The sequence below is a fragment of the Sitophilus oryzae genome, unplaced genomic scaffold, assembly GCF_002938485.1.
Source record: "Sitophilus oryzae breed Bouriz unplaced genomic scaffold, Soryzae_2.0 scaffold_177_pilon_pilon, whole genome shotgun sequence".
NCBI classification, from domain to species: Eukaryota; Metazoa; Arthropoda; class Insecta; order Coleoptera; family Curculionidae; genus Sitophilus; species Sitophilus oryzae.
In genome coordinates, this window is record NW_022146479.1 from 4098255 (window position 1) to 4120163 (window position 21909).

General features: G+C 31.2%; 3 protein-coding genes and 1 long non-coding RNA gene across 12 annotated transcripts; 2 read left to right on the plus strand and 2 right to left on the minus strand.

Annotated features, from left to right (window-relative positions):
* Positions 1–49: 49 nt before the first annotated feature.
* Positions 50–985, minus strand: LOC115882249 (uridine diphosphate glucose pyrophosphatase NUDT14-like). The gene is made up of 2 exons (XM_030900185.1): positions 464–985; positions 50–410 (listed from the first exon to the last, which is right to left on the minus strand). Exons 1-2 carry the CDS (start codon positions 855–857, stop codon positions 166–168), a joined length of 639 nt encoding a protein of 212 aa, XP_030756045.1. The 5' UTR covers positions 858–985; the 3' UTR covers positions 50–165.
* Positions 986–1148: 163 nt separating this feature from the next.
* LOC115882244 (ras-specific guanine nucleotide-releasing factor RalGPS2) lies at positions 1149–17070 on the plus strand. 9 transcript variants are annotated; one of them, XM_030900173.1, is made up of 12 exons: positions 1149–1348; positions 8811–8912; positions 9884–10053; positions 10581–10875; positions 11915–12078; positions 12148–12290; positions 12929–13154; positions 13869–14075; positions 15970–16164; positions 16290–16463; positions 16518–16639; positions 16825–17070. In XM_030900173.1, exons 2-12 carry the CDS (start codon positions 8844–8846, stop codon positions 16944–16946), a joined length of 1887 nt encoding a protein of 628 aa, XP_030756033.1. In that variant the 5' UTR covers positions 1149–1348; positions 8811–8843; the 3' UTR covers positions 16947–17070. The 9 variants fall into 9 exon arrangements, with proteins under 9 accessions (XP_030756033.1, XP_030756034.1, XP_030756036.1 ...); XM_030900174.1 differs by having other exon boundaries at positions 1149–1303; XM_030900176.1 differs by having other exon boundaries at positions 1150–1348; positions 10599–10875.
* A 1016-nt stretch (positions 17071–18086) lies between these two features.
* On the plus strand, positions 18087–20107 carry LOC115882371 (alanyl-tRNA editing protein Aarsd1-B). Its single transcript, XM_030900419.1, has 7 exons — positions 18087–18498; positions 18555–18683; positions 18758–19010; positions 19070–19197; positions 19250–19503; positions 19562–19873; positions 19925–20107. The coding sequence occupies exons 1-7, from the start codon at positions 18460–18462 to the stop codon at positions 20043–20045; spliced, it is 1236 nt and encodes a 411-aa protein (XP_030756279.1). The 5' UTR covers positions 18087–18459; the 3' UTR covers positions 20046–20107.
* Positions 20092–20572, minus strand: LOC115882372. The gene is made up of 2 exons (XR_004050183.1): positions 20266–20572; positions 20092–20201 (listed from the first exon to the last, which is right to left on the minus strand). It is a non-coding gene; the product is annotated as an uncharacterized LOC115882372 (long non-coding RNA).
* Positions 20573–21909: the final 1337 nt, after the last annotated feature.

Sequence of the window (21909 nt, forward strand, 5' to 3'; positions counted from 1 at the left end):
GCAGGTATTTTTTCTTAGTTGTTAAAAGTAGTAAGTTAAAACAATACAATTTCCTCTATTTGAATAAAAACGTTTATTTATATTTTGATAAAATACTCTTAATATTATAACAAGTAAAACTTATCTAAAAGCGTGTAACACAATAGAAATAAGGTTTCAATTATCTTATAATTTTAGTGAAGGTCCTTTATTTAAAAGGAACCAATATATACCAAAAAGGAAACTAGGTGGGCTCTGTACTATATCTTGTTGGGTTACATATTTTTTAACATCGGCTACAGTCATTTCTATAACTTCTATTAATTCTTCTTCAGTGCCACCGCCTTCTGTAACTTTCATTTCGTCTGTTATTTCACAATAATATGCCGTTTGGACACTGGCTGATGTTCCAACGCCAGAACGATAGGAACCTAAAAACCCATTTAACGGTAAAACAAATAAAAATTAAACACAAAATATATACCTATGAATTGCAATGATGACAAGGGTACATCATACCCACATTCCTCTAAAATCTCTTCTTTAGCTATTTCAGCTAAAGAGAGCTTTTTATCAACAATCCCTGCACAAAATTCTATGGTAATTCCATTTTCTGGAGGATATTTCTTTGTGTCAATCTGAGAATCCATTTTACGGTCTTCTGGATTGATTGTTCCTAAATAAACCGCTGGTCGAAATTGTTTTACCATAATAAGTACATTTCTGGATATATTAAACAGTAGTATGGCTACACTGTCATGAATACTTAACAAATCCCAGGTTCTTTTGGCCCCATTTTGTGTAAAGTGCATTGTGTAGGGCTTTAAATAAATCGACTTTTCTAACGGTTTCATCACGATATTCGTTATATTATTCATTTTCGCGTGTTACAGTGAACAAGTTACTTCTGAAATATAGTTTAAAATAAACTGACAAATATTTTTACAGCGGATAAATAAAAAAACAATAAAAATTTGAAGATAAAAATTTAACTGTCAAAAAATTCTAAGGTTAGTTTTTCCCACCATTTTCTCTCTTCTTTTTCATTTTTCAGGCGCGTACAGAATTAAGGCAGTCATATACGATTTACATATGACAAGAATTTTAGAAAGCACTGTCACCAACCTTATTTTTCAACAAAAACTTAAATTGACAGAGTCCCCACCTCAAATTGACGAAATATCATTGGTCGATCAATTTCCATTTTTTCATTTCAGTCAATTTCATTATTTCAGTTTCAGCTCCATAAAGATAATATAAAAATTAAGTAAACAATAAAAGATGTATGTGAATAAATTTCAGTGAAAAACTTGTATAAAAAAGGGTAAGAAATATATTCAAGATTTAAAAGTGTAACAACAAAATCCTTGTAAGTATTTACAATTTACCAACACCAAACATTTTTTGTTTATGCTTCTTTCAAAACAATATATATACAAATTTTGGGGAAAATAAACTCGCATTTTTTATACTATTATTTTTAAAGTGTATTTTACTTAACAGTTTGTTTATTTATTTATAATAAGGGTCATAATACATTGATATTGAAATTGTTCAATGTTAGATCTATTATTAGTACCTACTTATATTGCCCTATTTAAAATATTATTTTTAACTAACTTTTCAAGTATAAATCTATGCTAGTAATAATCAGAAACAATATCCTATAACTATATCGTTCAAAACCTTGAACTCAGTTTAAAATAAGTCAAGATTAAAATATCTTTAGATTTCATTTAAAGTTCATTATTTTCTAAGGGAAATAAGAAAAACTATACATAATAAAAATAGTTAATAAATTATTTTAAATTTAATACTCCCTTATCAGGTGCATAGGTAGACTTTAAATTAATTTTATAATATTTTATATTTAGTTAAAATTAATTTGATCCATATAAAACTTGTTAAAGTTATTCACATTATTTGTTATAATTATTATCACAGATAACAGTTATCTGTGTTATTATGTACCTACAAGGAATATTACAAGAATTATTAAAAGATAATGAAAAAGAATAAAATTTGTTAAAAAATCATATTTAAAGTAAATTTTATGAGTAGGTATATAACAAAATTTAATCTGAAAAGTAAACAATTTTTATCATAAAATTATGGTCAACGAATCTTTGAAAGGAAGAATTTGAGATTGTTTTTGTCCTCTGTTTGTTGATAATAATGTTTAACTCATTAATATATTGTTAGTAAAACAAATAATGGTGGGTTCATACAACCAAATAAAATAAAATAAGAATAAAATAAAATAAAATAAGAAAGTTGGTTATATGGGATACCGTACATGCGTTCATACAGCCAAATAAAATAAGAAGTCTTTTGGTGGGTTCATACAGCCAAATAAAATAAAATAAGAATAAAATAAAATAAGAAATAAGGAATTCTTATTTGTGTGCGTTCATACAGTCAAATAAAATAAAATAAGAAATATATATTTGCTCATGCGCAGTACGATGAGGCTGGATAAAAGTTAACTTTTACGATTGTTTATAGTAATTTTACTATTTATAGTATATTTATTTATTCGTTGCCTACTATATTATACATTTTACTTATGTGAAATTATAAAATAAATTAAATCAAACTGAAAATATTTGTAAGGTTAGAATTAAGCGTGCGCAAAGCCGTTTTCACATAAAATAAAACAAGAAATTAAAAGATAAAGACTTCTTATTTTATTTGTTATTTTATTTGGCTGTATGAACGCATGTACGGTATCCCATATAACCAACTTTCTTATTTTATTTTATTTTATTCTTATTTTATTTTATTTGGCTGTATGAACCCACCATTTATCTTTTAACTTGTTTTATTTTATGTGAAAACGGCTTTGCGCAAGCTTAATTCTAACCTACAAATATTTTCAGTTTGGATTAATTTATTTTATAATTTCACATAAGTAAAATTTATAATATAGTGGGCAACGAATAAATAAATATACTATAAATAGTAAAATTACTATAAACAATCGTAAAAGTTAACTTTTATCCAGCTTCATCGTACAGCGCATGAGCAAATATATATTTCTTATTTTATTTTATTTGGCTGTATGAACGCGCACAAATAAGAATTTCTTATTTCTTATTTTATTTTATTCTTATTTTATTTTATTTGGCTGTATGAACCCACCTTAATAAGTGTAAACGAGTATAATATAAATATCCCTAGTTAACATAACAGAAATTTGGCTTTTCTTCAAAAATTGATCACGGGATTGATACCTACCACACAAAACAGATCGGATAAAATTTATTTTTATTTTATGGAGTTTTAGTCAGACTCAAAAAAAATTGTGTGTGCACTATGTGCGCTTATTTGAAGTGAAACTTCTTACTAACAGCTATTAAATTGAAGGATTTGAAGGACCTTTTTAAAAAAGTGTAGTTTGAAAGGTTGAAAAAGTAATATTAAAAATTAATAAATAATTTGATTCACTTTCACAAAATTTTTATTAAAATGACCGTTTGAGGACTCCATTCGGGTACGTCTATCCACGTGCCGAGTTTGGTTCCAGTCGACCTATAATTAAGAAAAATCCTGATGATTTCGTCCATTAGAGGCATCGGTTCCAAACGTCGAGGGAGTCATCCTGTAGCCCGTCCCCAATTATACCAATATTAGCCCACATTTTTTTGCCGATCGTACACGGTCAAGTTGGCCTTGGATGATTTTTTCTAAGCCGTAGACTCTCCATACCTTAGATCCATACCACTTTTCCTCTCGCCTGTGTCGTGTCGCGTGTCGTGTGACGGCCTTGAATTTTTACTTCCAGCGCGCGTAAAGAAGTTTATTCACTTCAAAAAGTAGAAATCCCTAACATATATCTCTAATAACTTTTTTAAATTATCTCATCTTGATTATACAGGGTGTTTCAAATTCGACTCTCACCATTGCGATCTAGGAAGTGGTAAGAGATACGAGGGGGCTTCTTAAATTAGTTCAAAATTGCCTGTTAATGAGTCCAATGATAATCCGTTGAGTAATTGAACTTATCTCTGTATTTTCCGGAAATATGGCGGAAAACTTAAATTTACGGTTTTTGTTTTGTTTTTGTACGAGTTTTTTTTATTTTGACAATTATTAGAAAATATCTACAATTACATTCTCAAAGAAACTTTTTAGCTTTATCGTTTGGTGACGTCGTTTTTCTGGAATCATCATCAACTGTGATCAACTTTAGTGGATCATCGTCAAGTGGATCACCCTGTATATATGAGATGCTTCTTATACGCTTGATCGACTTCAAAAAAAGTGGTGGAAATACCGCAAGAAGCGTGCCGCGGTAGTTCGTTCACACCGCGTTATTTATTTACCAGCAGCGATAAAACTTTTACCGTTGAACCCAAATCGTACCAACGGCAGGTGTTTTGTAGTATGTAGTACCATCAGCTGTTCAATGCGTTTCAAGGTGAAATATATCATACAACCAGTAACTAAAGTAAAATATGTAAATACTCCGAATTTACGATATAGTTTTCACCATTTTATGCAATTCGTTTTTTCTATTTTATATAATTAGATAAGGATCTCTGAAAGCCCGGAATACTGTAGAACCCCTCTAGGCGTACTTATTTTTCTTTGATTAAAACAAAAAACTGAAAGTTTTTTATTGTTTTTTAAGACTTCAACATTTGTAGCCTCCGATTGCGTACCTCAAAGCACAGAATATATACGCATATTGCGTAGCTAGATATTCAGTGCTCAAAGGGAAGAAACGGAACCTTATAGGATCACTTTGTTGTCTGTCCGTCCGTCTGTCAAGATCAATGGTCGAGACTCTTTATCTCGGGAACGCGTGGAGGTATCGAGTTGAAATTAAAACCATTTACTCATCTACACTCTTTTGAAGCTGTGAAAAAAAATCTATGAAAATTGGCAAGTAATATCGTCGTATACGACAAGTATAGGGAAAAATCTGAAAACTATACATTTGTAATTGAGCCATAAAAAATATAGTCTTTATACGGAACCTTCAGTGGGCTAGTCCGGTTTTTTAAAACAATAGAAACTTTTTTATACACATATTGATTCCTGTTATATGATGAAAATGTTTGGCCTTGTTTCTATTCTTGCTACAAATGCATAAAAAATGAAAACGTACCTATTGAAGCCCATGATTTCACTTTTTTTCTTTTATTTCCAACTATCGATTACAAAAATTCGAAATCCCAATTATTTCCACTAACCAAGTTTGTTAATTAGTCCCTAAAACTATTAAGAAATTTTTTTTACGTTAAAATTAGCAATATTAAAAAATTATAGGTCAAAGCTTTAGAGAGAGGTAGATATATTTAATTATGTATTACTGATTACTCATTTTTCAGGAGTTTAAAATTCTTAAATGTGATTCTATATCACTGCATTTCTTGTCTGGTCCACTTTTCTTCGGCCTAGTAACTATAAAATTAAAGAATCTTTATCCAACAGATATGCGTTTCTCTATATTGCATTAGCAAACATAATTTAGTTCAAATATGCATCGAAAGATTCTTTTGCAATTATATTATAGGTGGTCAAGTTATGGTCAAGTTTTTAGTAGCAGGGCTGTAAAGTTTTTATATTTTTAATTAAAAAATTTAAAAGGTTTTCAAGAAAGATATGTTTTCCACGGGAACCAGCCATATCCGAAGGCTCTGAAATGAGTGTCACTAATATTATACGATCGAAAATAAAAAAAACGGCGTCAAAGACACCGGGGAATAACAATCGATCATCATTTTAGCGAGGTCAAGCACTAGACCTCATTTATTTAGCCCGTACTCTTCTTTATTTTTTAATGGCCCTTACTGCCGTTGGCCTTTAAAAGGTTGTAATTTATTTTTATATTGTCTAAAAATGATTTTTAAACGGTGTAGTTTAAAATTCGAGAAAACATAGTTTTCTTAATAGATTTGTGTATCTGGAAGACAGACGGAAGTAAAAAGTTTTCTTTTTTTTTCAATTATGCGCAGATAGTGCACACACAATTTTTTTATGCTGTCTGCGTGTCTGCCAAACGCTCGGTATATTTTATTATAAAGTGAAAATCCCATGCTATAATACCGCTGACACACTTGTTTAACCGCCAAACTACATCCGCTATAATCTAATAGTAAACAATGCAGTGTGTACAGTAGTTACAGTACTAGTTAAATGAAAAAAAGTGAAGGTGCCGCACCGATAACATGCACACCTCGTCTACCGATTTAAACAGGCATTTTATCCCTAAATTTTTCGATTGAATGCTTATTTTTTTATACTTTGGATTATGTAAATGTCGTTTACATTTTATACCATTGTCTTTGTTTTTAACGGAATAATTATTACGAAAAACTGTACGCGAAATGTGTAGTTCTAGTCTGAGACGGTGGAAGTTTGTGAAGAAAATTTCTAAGTTAAAAAGAGCTATGATTACTTGTTTTGTAAGTAAAGAGAATATTTTTATTTTAATAGATACATTATTTTTAAACTGTAAGTACATAATAAATTTTCGTCCGTACCTGTATTACACTACTGAAAAAATATACATTTCTGCCATTTTTTACGTAAAAGGTCACTTGATAAAATTCGCTACGAGTAATGGTTTTCAAGATATTTGGAATCGAAATAATTCAATACATTAAAAAAGTAGAAAAAAGACTCAAAGTCTCGGTCTCAACGTTTATACAATGTTAAACTATTACACGTGTTTCGCTCATATACGAGCATCATCAGACAAATACAATTAAAATTAATCCAAATACACGTTCACATTTTACAATTAAAACAACACTGATATATGTATAGTGTTGTTTTAATTGTAAAATGTGAACGTGTATTTGGATTAATTTTAATTGTATTTGTCTGATGATGCTCGTATATGAGCGAAACACGTGTAATAGTTTAACATTGTATAAACGTTGAGACCGAGACTTTGAGTCCTTTTTCTACTTTTTTAATTTGAACCAGGGGGGCAATTTTTGGAATTGATCGTTTACATGCGAACGCGCAACTTTGCGAGTGTTAGAAAACGAATGCGTTTTAAAAATTCAATTTTTCAGCCATCTTCGCATCTTAATTTGCGATCGTCGTGAGCGTACGCAAAATTACGAGGTTCACTGGATAAATATTATTCTGAAATAATAATGAAATATAAGTTTGAAAAGTTTTTGTGCCAAAAGTTCAACAGAAACTGTTTTATCATATTTTTTTTAGAAGAGTTTATGATTAATTTTAAATAAAATAAAAAGTTCACAAATTTATCATTTCAGTTAAAAACTATCAGTCAGCATGCTTATTTTTTGTCAATCATGGTATACCGGGTGCATCTCGAAAGTGGCTCACCACTATAACTTTTTTATTTTTTTAGATAAAAAACGAAATTTGGTATGTTAGTATATATCATAAATTGGGATTGATTGACGAATTCAATTGTTTTTGGCCACTTCCTGTTTCACCGGAAATGACTACAACTTTTAATTTTTAAAAGGCACCCTCGGTATTTTTTTACTTTATTCGATAGAAAATGACACTCCGAATTCCGAATAGAATGACATATAATATGTCAACTTTTGACATTTTGTAGTGTGTTATGTCCACTTGTCGACGAAAGTGACGAAAATTGATTTTGACAGTTTTGCAATTATAGAGTAGAGGGCTCAATTTAAACTTAATAAAGATAGTAAATTGGTTCCAAATTGCAACGCACATTCCTGTTTTACAATTTCGTGTTAAATGATTTCTTATTATATAATAATAATAATAATAAATAGTCTTTATTGTAATCCATAAGTATTACAAAAGGCGAAGTTGAAGCATATCAGTAATATAATATACTTTTATTTGAACTTAAAATGGTTTTACTTTATTCATTTTGGCATAAATAGGGACTTAATATAAGTTAAGCCCTGTAATTTTTTCTTCTAATATAAAAATTATGTTAAGTGGCTCCAAAAAAAGTTTAATTAACTTTGGTGAATAATTTATTTAAAAAAAATGTTTTACATTTTATTTAAGTTTAAAATAAGTTGTTCTTATACCAAATATTACATTCATAGGTTTAACAATAACCGAGTAATTAGGAAATTACTTTAAAAAAGAACTTTAAATTCGTTTTTCTCAAAACTGTTTTGTTACTTTATATAGTTTGCTGCTGGGGTACAGATATGTATAAAAAAAATACAAGTAAATAAAACATTTTTGTTAATAATGAACTTGGTCACTTTCTCTTGTATACCAACGATGTATTTATACGAACTTTCTTACTTATTTTTATTCGCAGAATATGCAGCAGAAGGTTCCCGAATACAATTCTGACCACCCTGTATAATCAGACAGATATTTTTAATTGCTCATCAATTTCTCTGTAAACTTATATCACAGGATATCCTTTCAAAAATAATTGTTATACTGATAAAATAATCTAAATCGCACTAGAAAATTCTTGGATAGACTAATGTTAGCTAAAGTGTGTATGATATTTTTGAAGTGATAGTTCTTTACGCGCGCTGGGATTAAAAATTAAAGGCCTTGACACACGAGCTAGCAAGATAACAGGCGAGACGAAAAGTGGTAACGATCGAAAAAGTGAGGAAGCCAATGAGGAAGTTGAGATGGGTCTTTGGAGCATCGTAACTCGGGCCCTATGTGAGCTAAAGGACTGAAAATTGGAATGTAGATGGGGCTCGAAGAGTTCACAAAATTTTTATTAAGATCATTTTAATAATATAAATTTTGTGAAAGGGAATGAAATTATTTATTAATTTTTAAATTATTACCTTTTCAACATTTCAAACTACACTTTTTCAAATATGCGCACATAGTGCACACACACAATTTTTTTTCTTTTTTTTTAATTTCAGTTCTCCCAAATTAAGCGTAAACATGACTTGAAAATGCTTCGATATTCGGAAATACCGAGAGATATTTCAGGAGACAGCATCTCCACACTCAAAATACCCGAGGTAAGTAAATACGCGTATATACAGGGTGTCCCAGTGTTGACAGAAAGCTTCATGTAAGGATTCCTATTTGATATTTTCACTCCAAGATTTTCTATCAAATATTCCGGTCATAGTAGCCCACATTTTAAAAATATTTTCCTGGATATATAGAGTGATTCAAGTACGATTTACACTTCAATTGTAGTTTATTAAATGGAACGATCTATATCTTAAGTACGAAACCGTTAAAAATATACGGACACATTAATTACAAAAAATGTTCGTTTTTTAATTCTGCATCTAGAAGAAAAATAATATACAGGGTGTTACGTTTAAAAATGTTTAGATAAAGCATTTTAAATATCACAAAGTTGTCCACGCCATGAAAAATATCCTGCATGAGATAATGTGAGCTTTTTTTCACGGATTTATTCTGTTATTCTTGATTTTTAGGGAAATATAGTTAAGCATTCATAAAGTTAAATTCACACCATGTTGTAGCTACTTTTCCGACATATTTTTTTTCATAAGTTTCAGTAAATAAAAAATGTCATGGCAACGCTGCATAGTGCTTCCAATAAAAATAATTTGCTATATACAGAATTTTATACCAAATTCAATTCTGTACAGAAAAATGGGGAGTGCAGTTTATACAATTGACTTTATTTGAATATTGATTCACCCTGTATATATACGGTTATTTAAAAAAATATATTTTTTTAAATATAAAGATAAATGGAATTTACCATGATGAAACTAACCGTTAATATTGAATCATTTATACTTAATATTTATTTTTCATTCGTTTTTTATTTTATTTTATAAGTGGCACAATGCAGGTAAGCATGGTCCTTACATTTATAGAAGTTCTATGGTATTTTTGTACTTCTTTTTCTTCGACAATTTTTTTACCATACAATCCTCTGTGTATATTTGATAACGTTATTTGATCTAAATTCACCTCCCTGAATTAAATATTTTATGACTTATAGAATTCCGAAGATATTATTTTGACAACGAAATACTCTGACTTCAATACATCGAAAACGTTAGACTCTTTCCCGGAATGTAGTACAAAATCCTTCGATATTAGACGTAGGAAAATATCAACGCCTGGTATAGCAAGTGGACCTGGACCCCCCGGAATTTACTTCAATTATGGGTAAGCAGTTTGAAGCATAAAATTTACATAAAAATAACTAGAAACGTATTGCACAAAATCAATAAAGAATCAGAGTCTGGCAAGGTGAGTTAATTATATGCAGAAAAATGTGCCTTTAAATAATCTGACGATTTAAGCGTACCGTAAAGAAATAGGATTCAGTTTTATTCATTTTGGAGACACAAAGTTGCAAAAAAGTCACCTGGGCATTCTCGAACTTGGTTATTTTTTTATTTTGAAGGAAATCGTTCAAGAATCACGGGAAAACATAATCTGCCTATTTTACAAGTCGAAGTAAATAAAATCCCCAATAAAGTGTAGTACTGAGGACAGTATATATCTAAAAAATCTGCCATTAGTTTTGGTCGCGTCCAAATCATCAATAGAAGTCTTTTCAATAGAAGCTTCTTTATGGTTCACTTAACATCCCTTTTGAATATCTGGCGCACTCGAATAATTTTGTTCTTTGCAAAATTGTAAAAACTTGCAAACGTCTCTCTAGTTAGAGAATATTTCGAATTAAGCAGAATAAAACCAAATTTTAGATCTTCCGACATTTCCTCTGTACCTGCCGAAATCAAAACTCAGAGCCTGCCGAACAGGAACTGTCATGGCGCAACAGCCTGTAGACAGAACTACAGCTGCGCCATATTCGACATTCTGCGCATACCGGCAGAAGAATTCGCTGCGCAGCTCACCATCTTGGACTGGCCGGTGTTCGCCAGCATACAACCGGAAGAACTGTCGAGCTGCGCCTGGAACAAGAAGAACAAACTGAGCGTAGCACCAAACGTTGTGGCATTCTCACGCAGATTCAATCACGTGAGTCTTTCAAAAATAATATGGACCACCCGGTACAGGGGGTCCCATTTTCGTGTGTTTTATGGGGATTCTCGTTTATGAGTAGAGATACAAAGATGCGGTTTTCGCATGAGTTTGCAACTTTTTCATGAAACTAAAGATGCTACACACAGATTTGTACTAGCCCTTTTAGTTCCTGAAATACAGGGCGAATTTGAAGTTGTTGGTTGGACCTTTTTTTATTTCTCGACCCTCCTCGTCTCTTCTCCACGTAGAATTCAATGACGTAACTAGATGTGCGCTAGAAGTTGTCATTTTCGAATTATGACTCAAAATTAGGTTTTCTTAAATGGGAAACCGTCTATATTATTATTTTTTATTTTATTTGTCTTGTGAGCTTTCTAAAAATTTAATATACTCTATACTTATTTTCATAAACAAGGTAAAAAATATGTTGTCTAACTTTTTAACGTAGGCAATCGGTTTTGAATTAGGTAATCAAAACAATCAAATAATTTATTCTACGTCAAATTTTGGTTATTGGTTTTTCCACGCTAGCTTCTGTGTGTAAAATTATTGCACAAGTGCGTCAAAAATATCAGTAACTCTAACAGCGTGTTATCTAAAAACAGCACAATTTCATTTTCAGTTTATTAAGAAAACAGGATGGAAAGCAAGATTATCAGTTTTAATTAAATAAAATAAAACAATAATATTTCTTTAAACTAGATTGATTTATGTTGAAAAGTTAAATAATGCATTTTTACCTTCTTTAAGAAAATAAGTATGGAGTATATTATATTTTTAGAAAGTTCATAAGTTCAAAACACTTAAGTTTGAGTCATATTTCGAAAATGACAGCTGGCAGCGACAACCTATTTACGCCAATGGATTCTACGTGAAAAACTGAGGCTAGGACAAATCTGTATGTAGCATCTTTAATTTCATAAAAAAGTAGCACAGTGATGTGAAAACCGCATCTTTGTAGCTCCACTCTATACGAGAAAATCTGTAAAATGCACGAAAATGGGACACTCTTTACATTAGGATTTTTTCATAGGTAAGCTTTTGGACAGTCCAAGAAATTCTTTCGGGCGCCACTGTCAAACACCGAGCAGAAACACTAGCGTATTTCATAAAAATAGCTAAAAAACTGTATGAACTCAACAACTTACACTCGCTGTTTGCTATAGTTTCAGCCTTGCAAAGTGCCTCGATTTATAGGCAAGTCACAAACCAGTTTTTTTTTTTTTTATAATTTTATCGAAAATTTGTTTATTATCTTTGTTCTAGGTTGTCTAAAACGTGGGGAAGTTTGCCTAAAAAAGATAAGCAATCTTTTGATAAATTAGCTGAAGTGTTCTCGGACTCGAATAATTGGGAAAACTTAAGGAAACACATTGAAAGTCTTAAATTGCCCTGTATACCGTACTTAGGTAAAAAATACATTAAATAAAATGACCAATGAAGTCATATATTGTTTTAATAAAAAATCGAACGCCATTAATTAACTGGACGTCAGCCATATTGCAAACCGGTTTTACACGGCGTTGTCAAGTTTATTGGAATACTCAGAGATATAGAGGTAGGTAGAATGAGCATGAACGTGTGCAAAAATTCTAATATCCGCCCATACACCCAAAGGATTTTTAAAAAAATTGTTCCGTCACAGTCTATACCTTTCATTATTATCTATAGGCTGGTGGACTACCACGGAGAAATATCGGATATGTAACAGTCTGGGGGATTAATTGTGAGTTCTAACCTGCTTTTAATTTTATTCATGTTTGTTTCCACATATATTTTACTACGATATTTAAACTTCTTTTGAACTTAAAAGATGAAATTAAACTCAAACAAATCAGAAGATCGGCCGTTATTATTACTTATTGATCTCCCCTGTAGACACAAGCGCGACCACGGCATATAAAAAAATTTGGATGCGCACTCGTCGAAGCTCATTCTCCGTACCTCTATATCTGTGGATATACTTCTTCCTTGGTCGTCTTATTTATTGTTATTTTGGAATAAAATTCATATAAAACAGAATTATTTTTATGTATATTTTTTGTAGGTCTATATTTGACTGATTTAATTTACATTGACATGGCCCATCCTCATTCTGGAGGGCTTGAATCTCACCAAAGAACGCTGAAAATGAACAACATACTAAGAATTATTTCAAACTATCAACACTCGAATTATTCTCATCTAGTTAAGATTCCGCATATTTTGGATTATTTAAATTCTATCAGGTACATAGAGGAGTTACAGAAATTCGTTGAGGACGACCAATACAAGTAAGTAAACTACCGTATGATCGAAAAACGGCGTCAAAGACGGCTGGCGATGACAATTGATGATTTTGGCGAGGTCAATCTCTAGATCAAAAATTAACACTAGCTATAATTATTATAGAAAATTAAAAAAAATTATAGAACGTCTCCAACATCTATTTCAGAGATATTATTTTATCTCGAATTTTAAACTACGTCATTTAAAAATCATTTCTACTGAATATAAAAATAAATTATAACCTTCTATAAGGCCAACTGGCAGTAAGCGCCATTAAAAGATGAAGAAGATTCCAAGTAACAAGGCAAATAAAATAAGAAATGATATACAGAGTGTCCCATTCATAAACACATGAGTTTGAGTCATATTTCGAAAATGACAGCTTACAGCGACAACCTAGGTACGCCACTGGATTCTACATGAAAAACTCAGGCTAGAACAAATCTGTGTATAGCATCCTTTGTTTCTTAAAAAAAAGTAGCACTTTGATGTGCAAACCGCGTTTTTGTGCCTCCGCTCTAAACGAAAAAAATCTGTAAAAAACACGAAAATGGGACACTCCGTACATTACTATTTTTTCTTAGGTACGCTTTTGGACAGTCCAAGAAATTGTTTCGGGCGCCACTGTCAAACACTGAGCAGAAACACTGGCATATTTCATTAAAATAGCTAAAAACTGTATGAACTCAACATACAGTTTCAATATTTTTTTCTTGTAGATTGTCGTTAAAAATAGAACCACAATCACCAATTCCTAGTTCTTCAAACAACAGCTCCAAAGAATCTGTTTTGGCTGATCCTCTGGCTATTGCTTCCTTAAATTTGTCGCCCGCCAAGGCATCTTCTGGATCCCTTCGTTTACAGGCTGTAACGTCTGGAAGCAAGTTCATACCTGGACACAGAAAATGCAGAAGTTTAGGCACTAAGTAAGTCAATATGTCTCTATTATTAAAGTTAAATTTTTGTTTCGTCGTGCTTTTTTTATTAGTTTTATTTTCTATTATTTTAATTATAATAATAAAAATGACACTTAGTTCTTATATTTTATATAAGAATATATTTTTATTTCTAGTTAAAAGAAAAAAAACAACATTTTCAGCGCAAATTTATTATTTATTTGCATAAAGTTTTATTTTTTGTTTACAAATTCGTTTCATGTTTCATTCGTCATTGTCTCTGAAATTTTTTCATAGATTTCGTAGTACAAGTCTTCCTCGAAATTTTCATAAAATGCCCCACATTAGGTAAGTTTTTGGGCTTACCCTATACATAGTTGGTAAATGAGCATTATATTGGTTTGAGGCAGTCTACAATTAAAGTTATTGTGATTAGCTCAATGTATTTTATTATTTTTAGCTTCGTTTTTATCGTGATTCGAAATTAGATTCAGTACACACATTTTTTGTAATTTTACAATTTTTATACAGAAAAAAGCACATTAATATATTTATTTTCTGTAGAATAGGCATACGTCATAAATATATATAGTTCTTCTCACGATACTTTTCCTAGTTTCAACATTGGATATCGAGAATGGTAAAGCGCGGTCCAAACGCAACGACTTATCGTACGATTTGCTTGCGTCGACAAAAGTGAGATGGTTACTTCGTGTTTTCTCGTTTAATGAAAATAAGTCGAGAACAGGCAAAGATAGGCGAGGAAATACGAAATATCCGTCTTCGCTATTAGATTTTGATCTACTTCGGGTTATTTCGCGAATAGTATAGAGGCAGTTCAATCAGAGTTTCCCTTCCTTATGGCAAGTAAATTAAAAGAATACCGTGACAGGTAAAAGAAAAATCGGACCTAAGAGAGTATTATTGAAAAGTTCAAGGACGTGGACCCTGAAGCGACTAGGAATACAGTAAAGAAAAAATTAATTCACTTAGAACTGTTTACACAAAAGAATTATCGAAACTTAATAAACCTATTCGTTTGGGTGCTGGGATGAATATATTTATAATCCGTCTCTATAGTATTTTAGTTTACTTAATTCTCTGAACGATTAAAACACCCCAATAAATTCTAGTAGAGACATAGTTAAAAAGTTTAACTTGCCTTTTTTTAACTTATTTAAACAAATAGCAAAAACTGATAGCAAGAGTGATGATATGACAGAATACGAAAGACTGAAGGACAAGTCGTTGTAATGTGGACACGACTTGGTCTAAATTTAGTTTAGCTCGACTCTCTTTTTACTCATACCAACTTAAATAGGAAAATTTACGTGATAAGAGCTATAGCATGTATTTTTTAAATAGTATAATTTAGATATGACAGTATATTTTTTACGTTTATTGATTTTATAGATGGAATTATTTGAACAGCTAGAACAATAATTAGGTATTTATTATTAATTTTAAATTCAATTTTGTATAGTTTCGCTTGCTAAAGATTTTTAACAGGAATTCCAAGGTTACTGACCATCAGGCTTATGTTATGTTTTGTACAGGGTGATTCTTAACCTATACGCATAAAGTTGGGAAATTATTGCTGATGACAAATAATGACTAATGATGAAAAAAAAAGTTAGTAAAATATTTTTATTTACGGAGATAACAAACTATTTGAAATAAAAACAAAAAAAATGTAAATTCCATTAAATTGAATGTGCATTTACTGATAAAGTTGATACATTTTTGTGAAAAAAAACTCATGAATTATTTCAGAATCTAAAAATATTTTACTATTTTTCATCAGCAATAATTTCCCAAGTTTATGCGTATAGGTTCAGAATCACCCTGTATATCTATTCAAGATATAATTAAAAATTTTATGAAATTTCTGTACACTATCACGTACCATTCATTTCTTTCGCAGCATTTTTTCCAAAACTCAAAGCACCGCTTTCGATCTCAAAGAAAAACCGAAAACACTCAATTTACTGGACGATTCCGAAGTGGAAGACGCACACAGAACATCACAATTATCACACAATGTACCATCACCGACCGGTGATCTACCCGCGCTGGACGCATCACAAAGCACAGAGGAAAACTGTACACTTTTATCCAGGTACACATAATTTAAAAAACGACGCCATAGTAGCCTTTGACAACTTTATAAATGCCAAAAACTACCATGACGCCATTTTTATTTATTTTTTACGCCTCGGTAAGTTTTAAAATATTTATTTTCAGATTACCGGAAGATAATACAAGTTCAGGAGATAATAATTGTATTATGCAGGGCTGTGTAAGAAGAAAAACTGTCTTAAAAGATGGTAAAAAACCGACTGTTTCTTCTTGGCAAAGATATTGGTTACAAATTTGGCAAAGTTCTCTTCTGTACTTCTCACCAAAGTCATTCAAAGGGTATGGAAGAATTTTCTTGTTAAATCCTGACAAAATAATAGGTTTTTTTTTCAGACACCAAAGATCAGATTTCAAAAGGGAGCCTTGCAAAATGGTGTCTTTAACCAGTTGTCAGGTTTTTTATTGCGACGCTACATTGCACCAAGATTCTTTTCAGTTGGTTGACCATATTAAAGGTAAGAAATATACAGTATGATCGAAAAAAATCGGCGTCCAGTTGGCTTGGAAATGACATTCCCCATATAATTTTACATATAAAATGACAGCGATCTTCATTTCATAGCCATCGCTGACGCCGTTTACTTTCGATCACACGGTATAATAATAATAAAAATATTTTATTAAATGGTTGTTTTTTTAGGTAATGTGTATAAATTTCGTGTCGGTAACAGAAGTTTAGCAGAAAAATGGTGCAAGTCCCTTCAAAAAGCTTCAAACGGGGAGCCTGTTCCCTTGCCCAGCAATCTTATGTCTTTTGAGTGATATTTAATTAATTTTAGCTCTTAAGTTTCAGGTTTTGTATATTTTTTATTGAACTTTTCACATTTTCGTTTTTTTTTTGTACTGTTTGCTTTTTGAAAATAAACCAGTTATTATTACAAGTGAATCAGTTTTATCCTATTTCACCTGAAAAAATCAGGCATAATACTCATTGAAAATAGTTTTATTGGTAATATCTAATTAAAAAAAAAGGAACAATTATATATTTAATAATATACAAAGTAAAATAAAGCTGCCATCAATAAGCCTCTAAACTTAATCTAATTTTTTTTTTTTCAATTTCGGTCTTTGGTGTGATATAAGCAATACAATCCAGGCTATGTCTAAAAGAGTTTGTACAATACATTGTATACATTAGGCGAACAAGAGTATTTACATTTTAATAATAAATAATCGTTAGTAATTAGGTTGAAAGCGTTTAACAATACACAACATATCCTATATCAGGAATCAAGTTTGTACAAACGTGTTAAAAAATACGTTCTTAAACCCGCACAGGATTTTATAAGGCCACTGTTATCCATTGTCGTTCTCGCAAAAGGTGCCCCAGAACAGGCAGTTGCCGGAGCCGCTATAACATACTAGGAATACTGTTACTAGAAACACTAGTGTGCACACTGTACAGGGCTTCCTTTCCAGAAAAAATCCGATCAGATAGAGAACCATAAACATTACGTGGGTCTGCACTAATGCTGGATTCGATGGTTTTGGCATCAACAACACTGGAATGAGCCACTGCAGACAGTACATAATTTATATAAGTCTATTTACTAATTCACATTGTTCTAGTATGAGTATATTGGATTTTTATTTTTTGTTTTATTGTTCATCTTTCTTAGATCACGCTCAAAACTGAAGGATCTTCAAATAAATATTTTCTAAACAGCTGTCAAAGCCAAAGCCACGGAAACATCAGGGAAATATATGAGAAAACGTCATCTGGTTTAGACAGTCATAAAATATCTTCTATGGATTGTGGTTTGCTTTTATGGCCACAGCTGCCAGAACTATCTGGAACTTCTATAGATATGACAGAGTAACTATTAATTTATATATGATTCTTCTTCTTTTTAGTATAAATGGCTTAAGCAACAAGTACCTATTTTGTCTAGTATCGGTCGGCCTTGTGGTCGAAATGATTGCGCCGCATTCTAGTAGACGCAAGGTCGCCGGTTCGATTCCGGCCTCGGACATGGGTGTTAAATGTGTGTGTGAGTCTGTATTTGTCCAATTTTAAACGCTAATTAAATATTAAGAAATAAGCTGGCTGAATGTCGTAATAGACAAGTGGCCAAAAATAGGAAAAAAAAAAAATTTGTCTAGTCCTCTGGCACCTTGTAAAACCAATCCAGAAAGATATGATTGTCATATCTAAATAAAACTTTGGTAATTTGCTCAAATTTTTAATTTAATGCCGGTAAAATCTCTCTATTTTAAATTTTAAATATCTCCATAATTTTAAATAATTTAAAAACAGTTTAGTCAATAAGTTAAGATGGTTTTTAAGTGCCAGAGCGATTCATACTTAAAAGAGGTACGCTTGTAAATTTCTTGACTTGATGTACTTACTACTTTACATAAATATTTTAGTTTACTTCAAAAGTAATCTCCTGTAATAAGATCAATTTTACGGAAAATACCAATGGCAAATCTACAACATCAGAGGCTTATGAGGTTACTCTTGAAGATACGATTTTGTTTCCGGAAGGTGGAGGTCAGGTTAGTGTATATTTTTGTACTTCGTAGTCTTTCAAACCTTCTGTGTTTCAAACACACTATCATGTACATTTTAGCCCTGTGATTATGGTACTTTAAATAATGTCCCTGTGGTCAAAGTAGTTAGGCGTGAAGATATAGCTGTACATATTACTAAAGAACCATTAAATGTTGGGGACGAAGTGTTACAAAAAATTTCTTGGGAGAGAAGATTTGATCATATGCAACAACATTCTGGTCAGCATTTGATAACAGCAATTATTGATAGGAAGTTTAATATTCCTACAGTTAGTTGGTACCTTGGTGAAGATGTCTCTTACATTGAATTAGGTATCACTTTAGTTTGTAAAATGTTTTTTATATGCTCTATATAACAGGGAATATTTAAGATGCCACAAAAATATCAACAGAACAAATTACTGATGCAGAAAACGAAATTAATGACCTAATTAGACAAGGTAAAAAAGTGACAGTAGATGTTTATACTGAGGATACTCCAGAAGAACTTCTGAAAGAGGTATTGAGCTTTTGTACTTACTTCCTTTTAGAGAAATATTTATTTTTAATAGGCAAGAAGTGCAAGGGGTCTTCCCGAGGATCATAAAGGAGGTATTCGAGTGATAAGGATTGAAGATGTTGAAGGGAATATGTGTTGTGGAACTCATGTAACAAATTTAGGTCAATTGCAAGTTGTAAAATTACTGCATTCAGAAAAGAGTAAAAGAAAAGATAAAACATTTTTATACTTCCTTGTCGGTAATAGAGTTGTGAAAAGACTATCTTTGTGTATTGATAGAGAAGAAAAACTTGGAACACTTTTAAAGTATTATTTTGTTTGTATATTTTTTTGATCATATGTAATAAAAAATTATATATTCCAGAAATAACCCATCTCAACATCCAGAACTAGTAGAGAAGCTACAGAAAAATCTTAAAACTCTTACAAAAAATGTTCAGAGTGTTCTAAAAGATTTGGCTACTCTAGAGGCCAAGAAACTCAATGATATGCTCCCAATCCCATCATATTTTTCCATGCATAGAAGAGAAGCAGAACCAGACTTTATGAATACATTTGTCAGAGAACTGGGCGATAGAAAAGATATTTTATTATTTCTATCGACCGGAGATGAAAAACAAGTAGGGAACATTGTTGTATATGGTGCTGAGAAAGATGTATCGATCCTAGGACCAAAGTATAATAAATTGTATTTATGTTTATCTGGAATACATTTATATTTTTTTAGGATATGTGAGCTATTAGGTGGTAAAGGAGCAGGTAAGGGAAACAAGTATCAAGCTAAGGTATCAAATATGGCAAATAGAAACAAGGTGGAGGAGTTAATTGCTAATTATTTCAAAGAATAGGTGCATATTGAGTATTAATTTAAGGGTATTGTAGTGAATAAAAGCATTATTAACCGTAAAAAGTGTATTTGTTTAACTGGAAATAACAGCTTTAATCACTTCATGTTGTCCAAGTTCCACTTATAAACGGAATTTCTTAAATTATTAAAAACGTATCTGAAAAGAAAACGTTTTTCTAAATTAACTCTCATTATAAACTAATTAATTAACTCTTTCTTACCCTAAATATTTATCTTAATCTTCTAGCTTCACGTTCAGATTCCAAAAGGGTGAGGATATCACCTTCCCTCACAGGTCCTTTAACGTTCCTGATGATTTGACGGTTTTGTTCTCCAATGAACTCTACTTTCACTTGTGTACATTGTCCCTGGGATCCCGTACGTCCCAAAACCTTCATTACGCGAGCTAAAACAACGGGTTTATCCATTTTTTTTGAGGATTTTTAGATATTTTAGTCCAACACGTGCGTGCTCACTAAACACTTGGCATGAAAAGAATCGTCCGCTGTCAAATCAAAATTAACTGACATATTTCAGGAAAATGAACCACAGAACAAAAATATGATTCAATTAAGAAGGAATTTTCGTTATTTTTTAAATACTAGGTTTTTTAAGCCACTAGGCATATCTTGACATGTACATACAGAAATGTGAGTAAAGAATGGGTAAAAATTAAAAAAAAGGTAATGGTGTGGATCCGGTGGCTGACTTTGAAACGAGTTTTTGCTGCATGTAGTTACAGACACTACGCATGCGTACATCTTCGATGTTGCCAGATTGCAAGTTATTTTAGAAATATTTTCAGTAGAAAACAAATATGTGCTTTTCAGTGTTTTTTTTTTGTCAATATATACCGTATGATCGAAAAAACGGCGTCCAGTTGGCTGGGATGTGATGATTGAGGACATTTCCCATATAAAATGACAGCGATCTTCATTTCATAGTCATCGGCGCTGACGCTATTTTTTTTCAATCATAGTACGCGACTACGCCCGGTATATTATTTATATTATTATTTTAATATTGCGCACAACACGTGAACGCTTATTATGTATTTTCATAGTCAATAAAATTAAATAGAAATAAAAGTCTAGATTCCTTTAATTAATCTAATTGCTCTAGATTATTATGCTACGTTTAAAAAAGGCTTTATTAAAAATTCGGGAAATTAAAAGGGATGTGTTCAAGTTTTTTCTTTTTTTTTTAATTTTTAAATGCTGTAGCTCCATGTCATGTTCATAATAGTTTTTTTTAACATTCCATCAAAACTACGGAGGCTAAAAGGCCTTTTAAGGCCTTTTTAAGGCCTTAAAATTGTAGAATCAGCTTCAGCAACATTAACAGTTACCTTGTTTAATTCTGCTTATACATATATTGCATTTTTCTGCTACCTTAAGATTTCTCTATTCTTACACCTAATTTATGTGATTTTCTTAGCATATATGATTTATAAACCATATTTTTCCTAATGGAAGGATGGAATAGGATAGGTATGCAAAATTAAGATATTTTAACATTTATTTTCCAGACAAAGCATAATATAGTATTAAGATTAAGACATAACAAATATTATAAGAAAGATCTTAATATAAATCACAAACTAACTGAAGTCTTAATTTGGTCTTGTATAGACACAGGTATAAAACTAATAAGTATATACCTGTGTTTATGCAAGACCAAACCTTCACCATATTGTCAAGATTTGGTATTATAGGAAACAAGAAATTACAGTAGATTAAGAAAAGAATATCAAAGTACACGATATTAAATACTGTAATGTATTTTACGACACAAACCATCTCCCTTCTAAAGAGAAAAAGATAAAACATAAAGCTTATTTTAGTCTTATCACCACACTCTTCGAT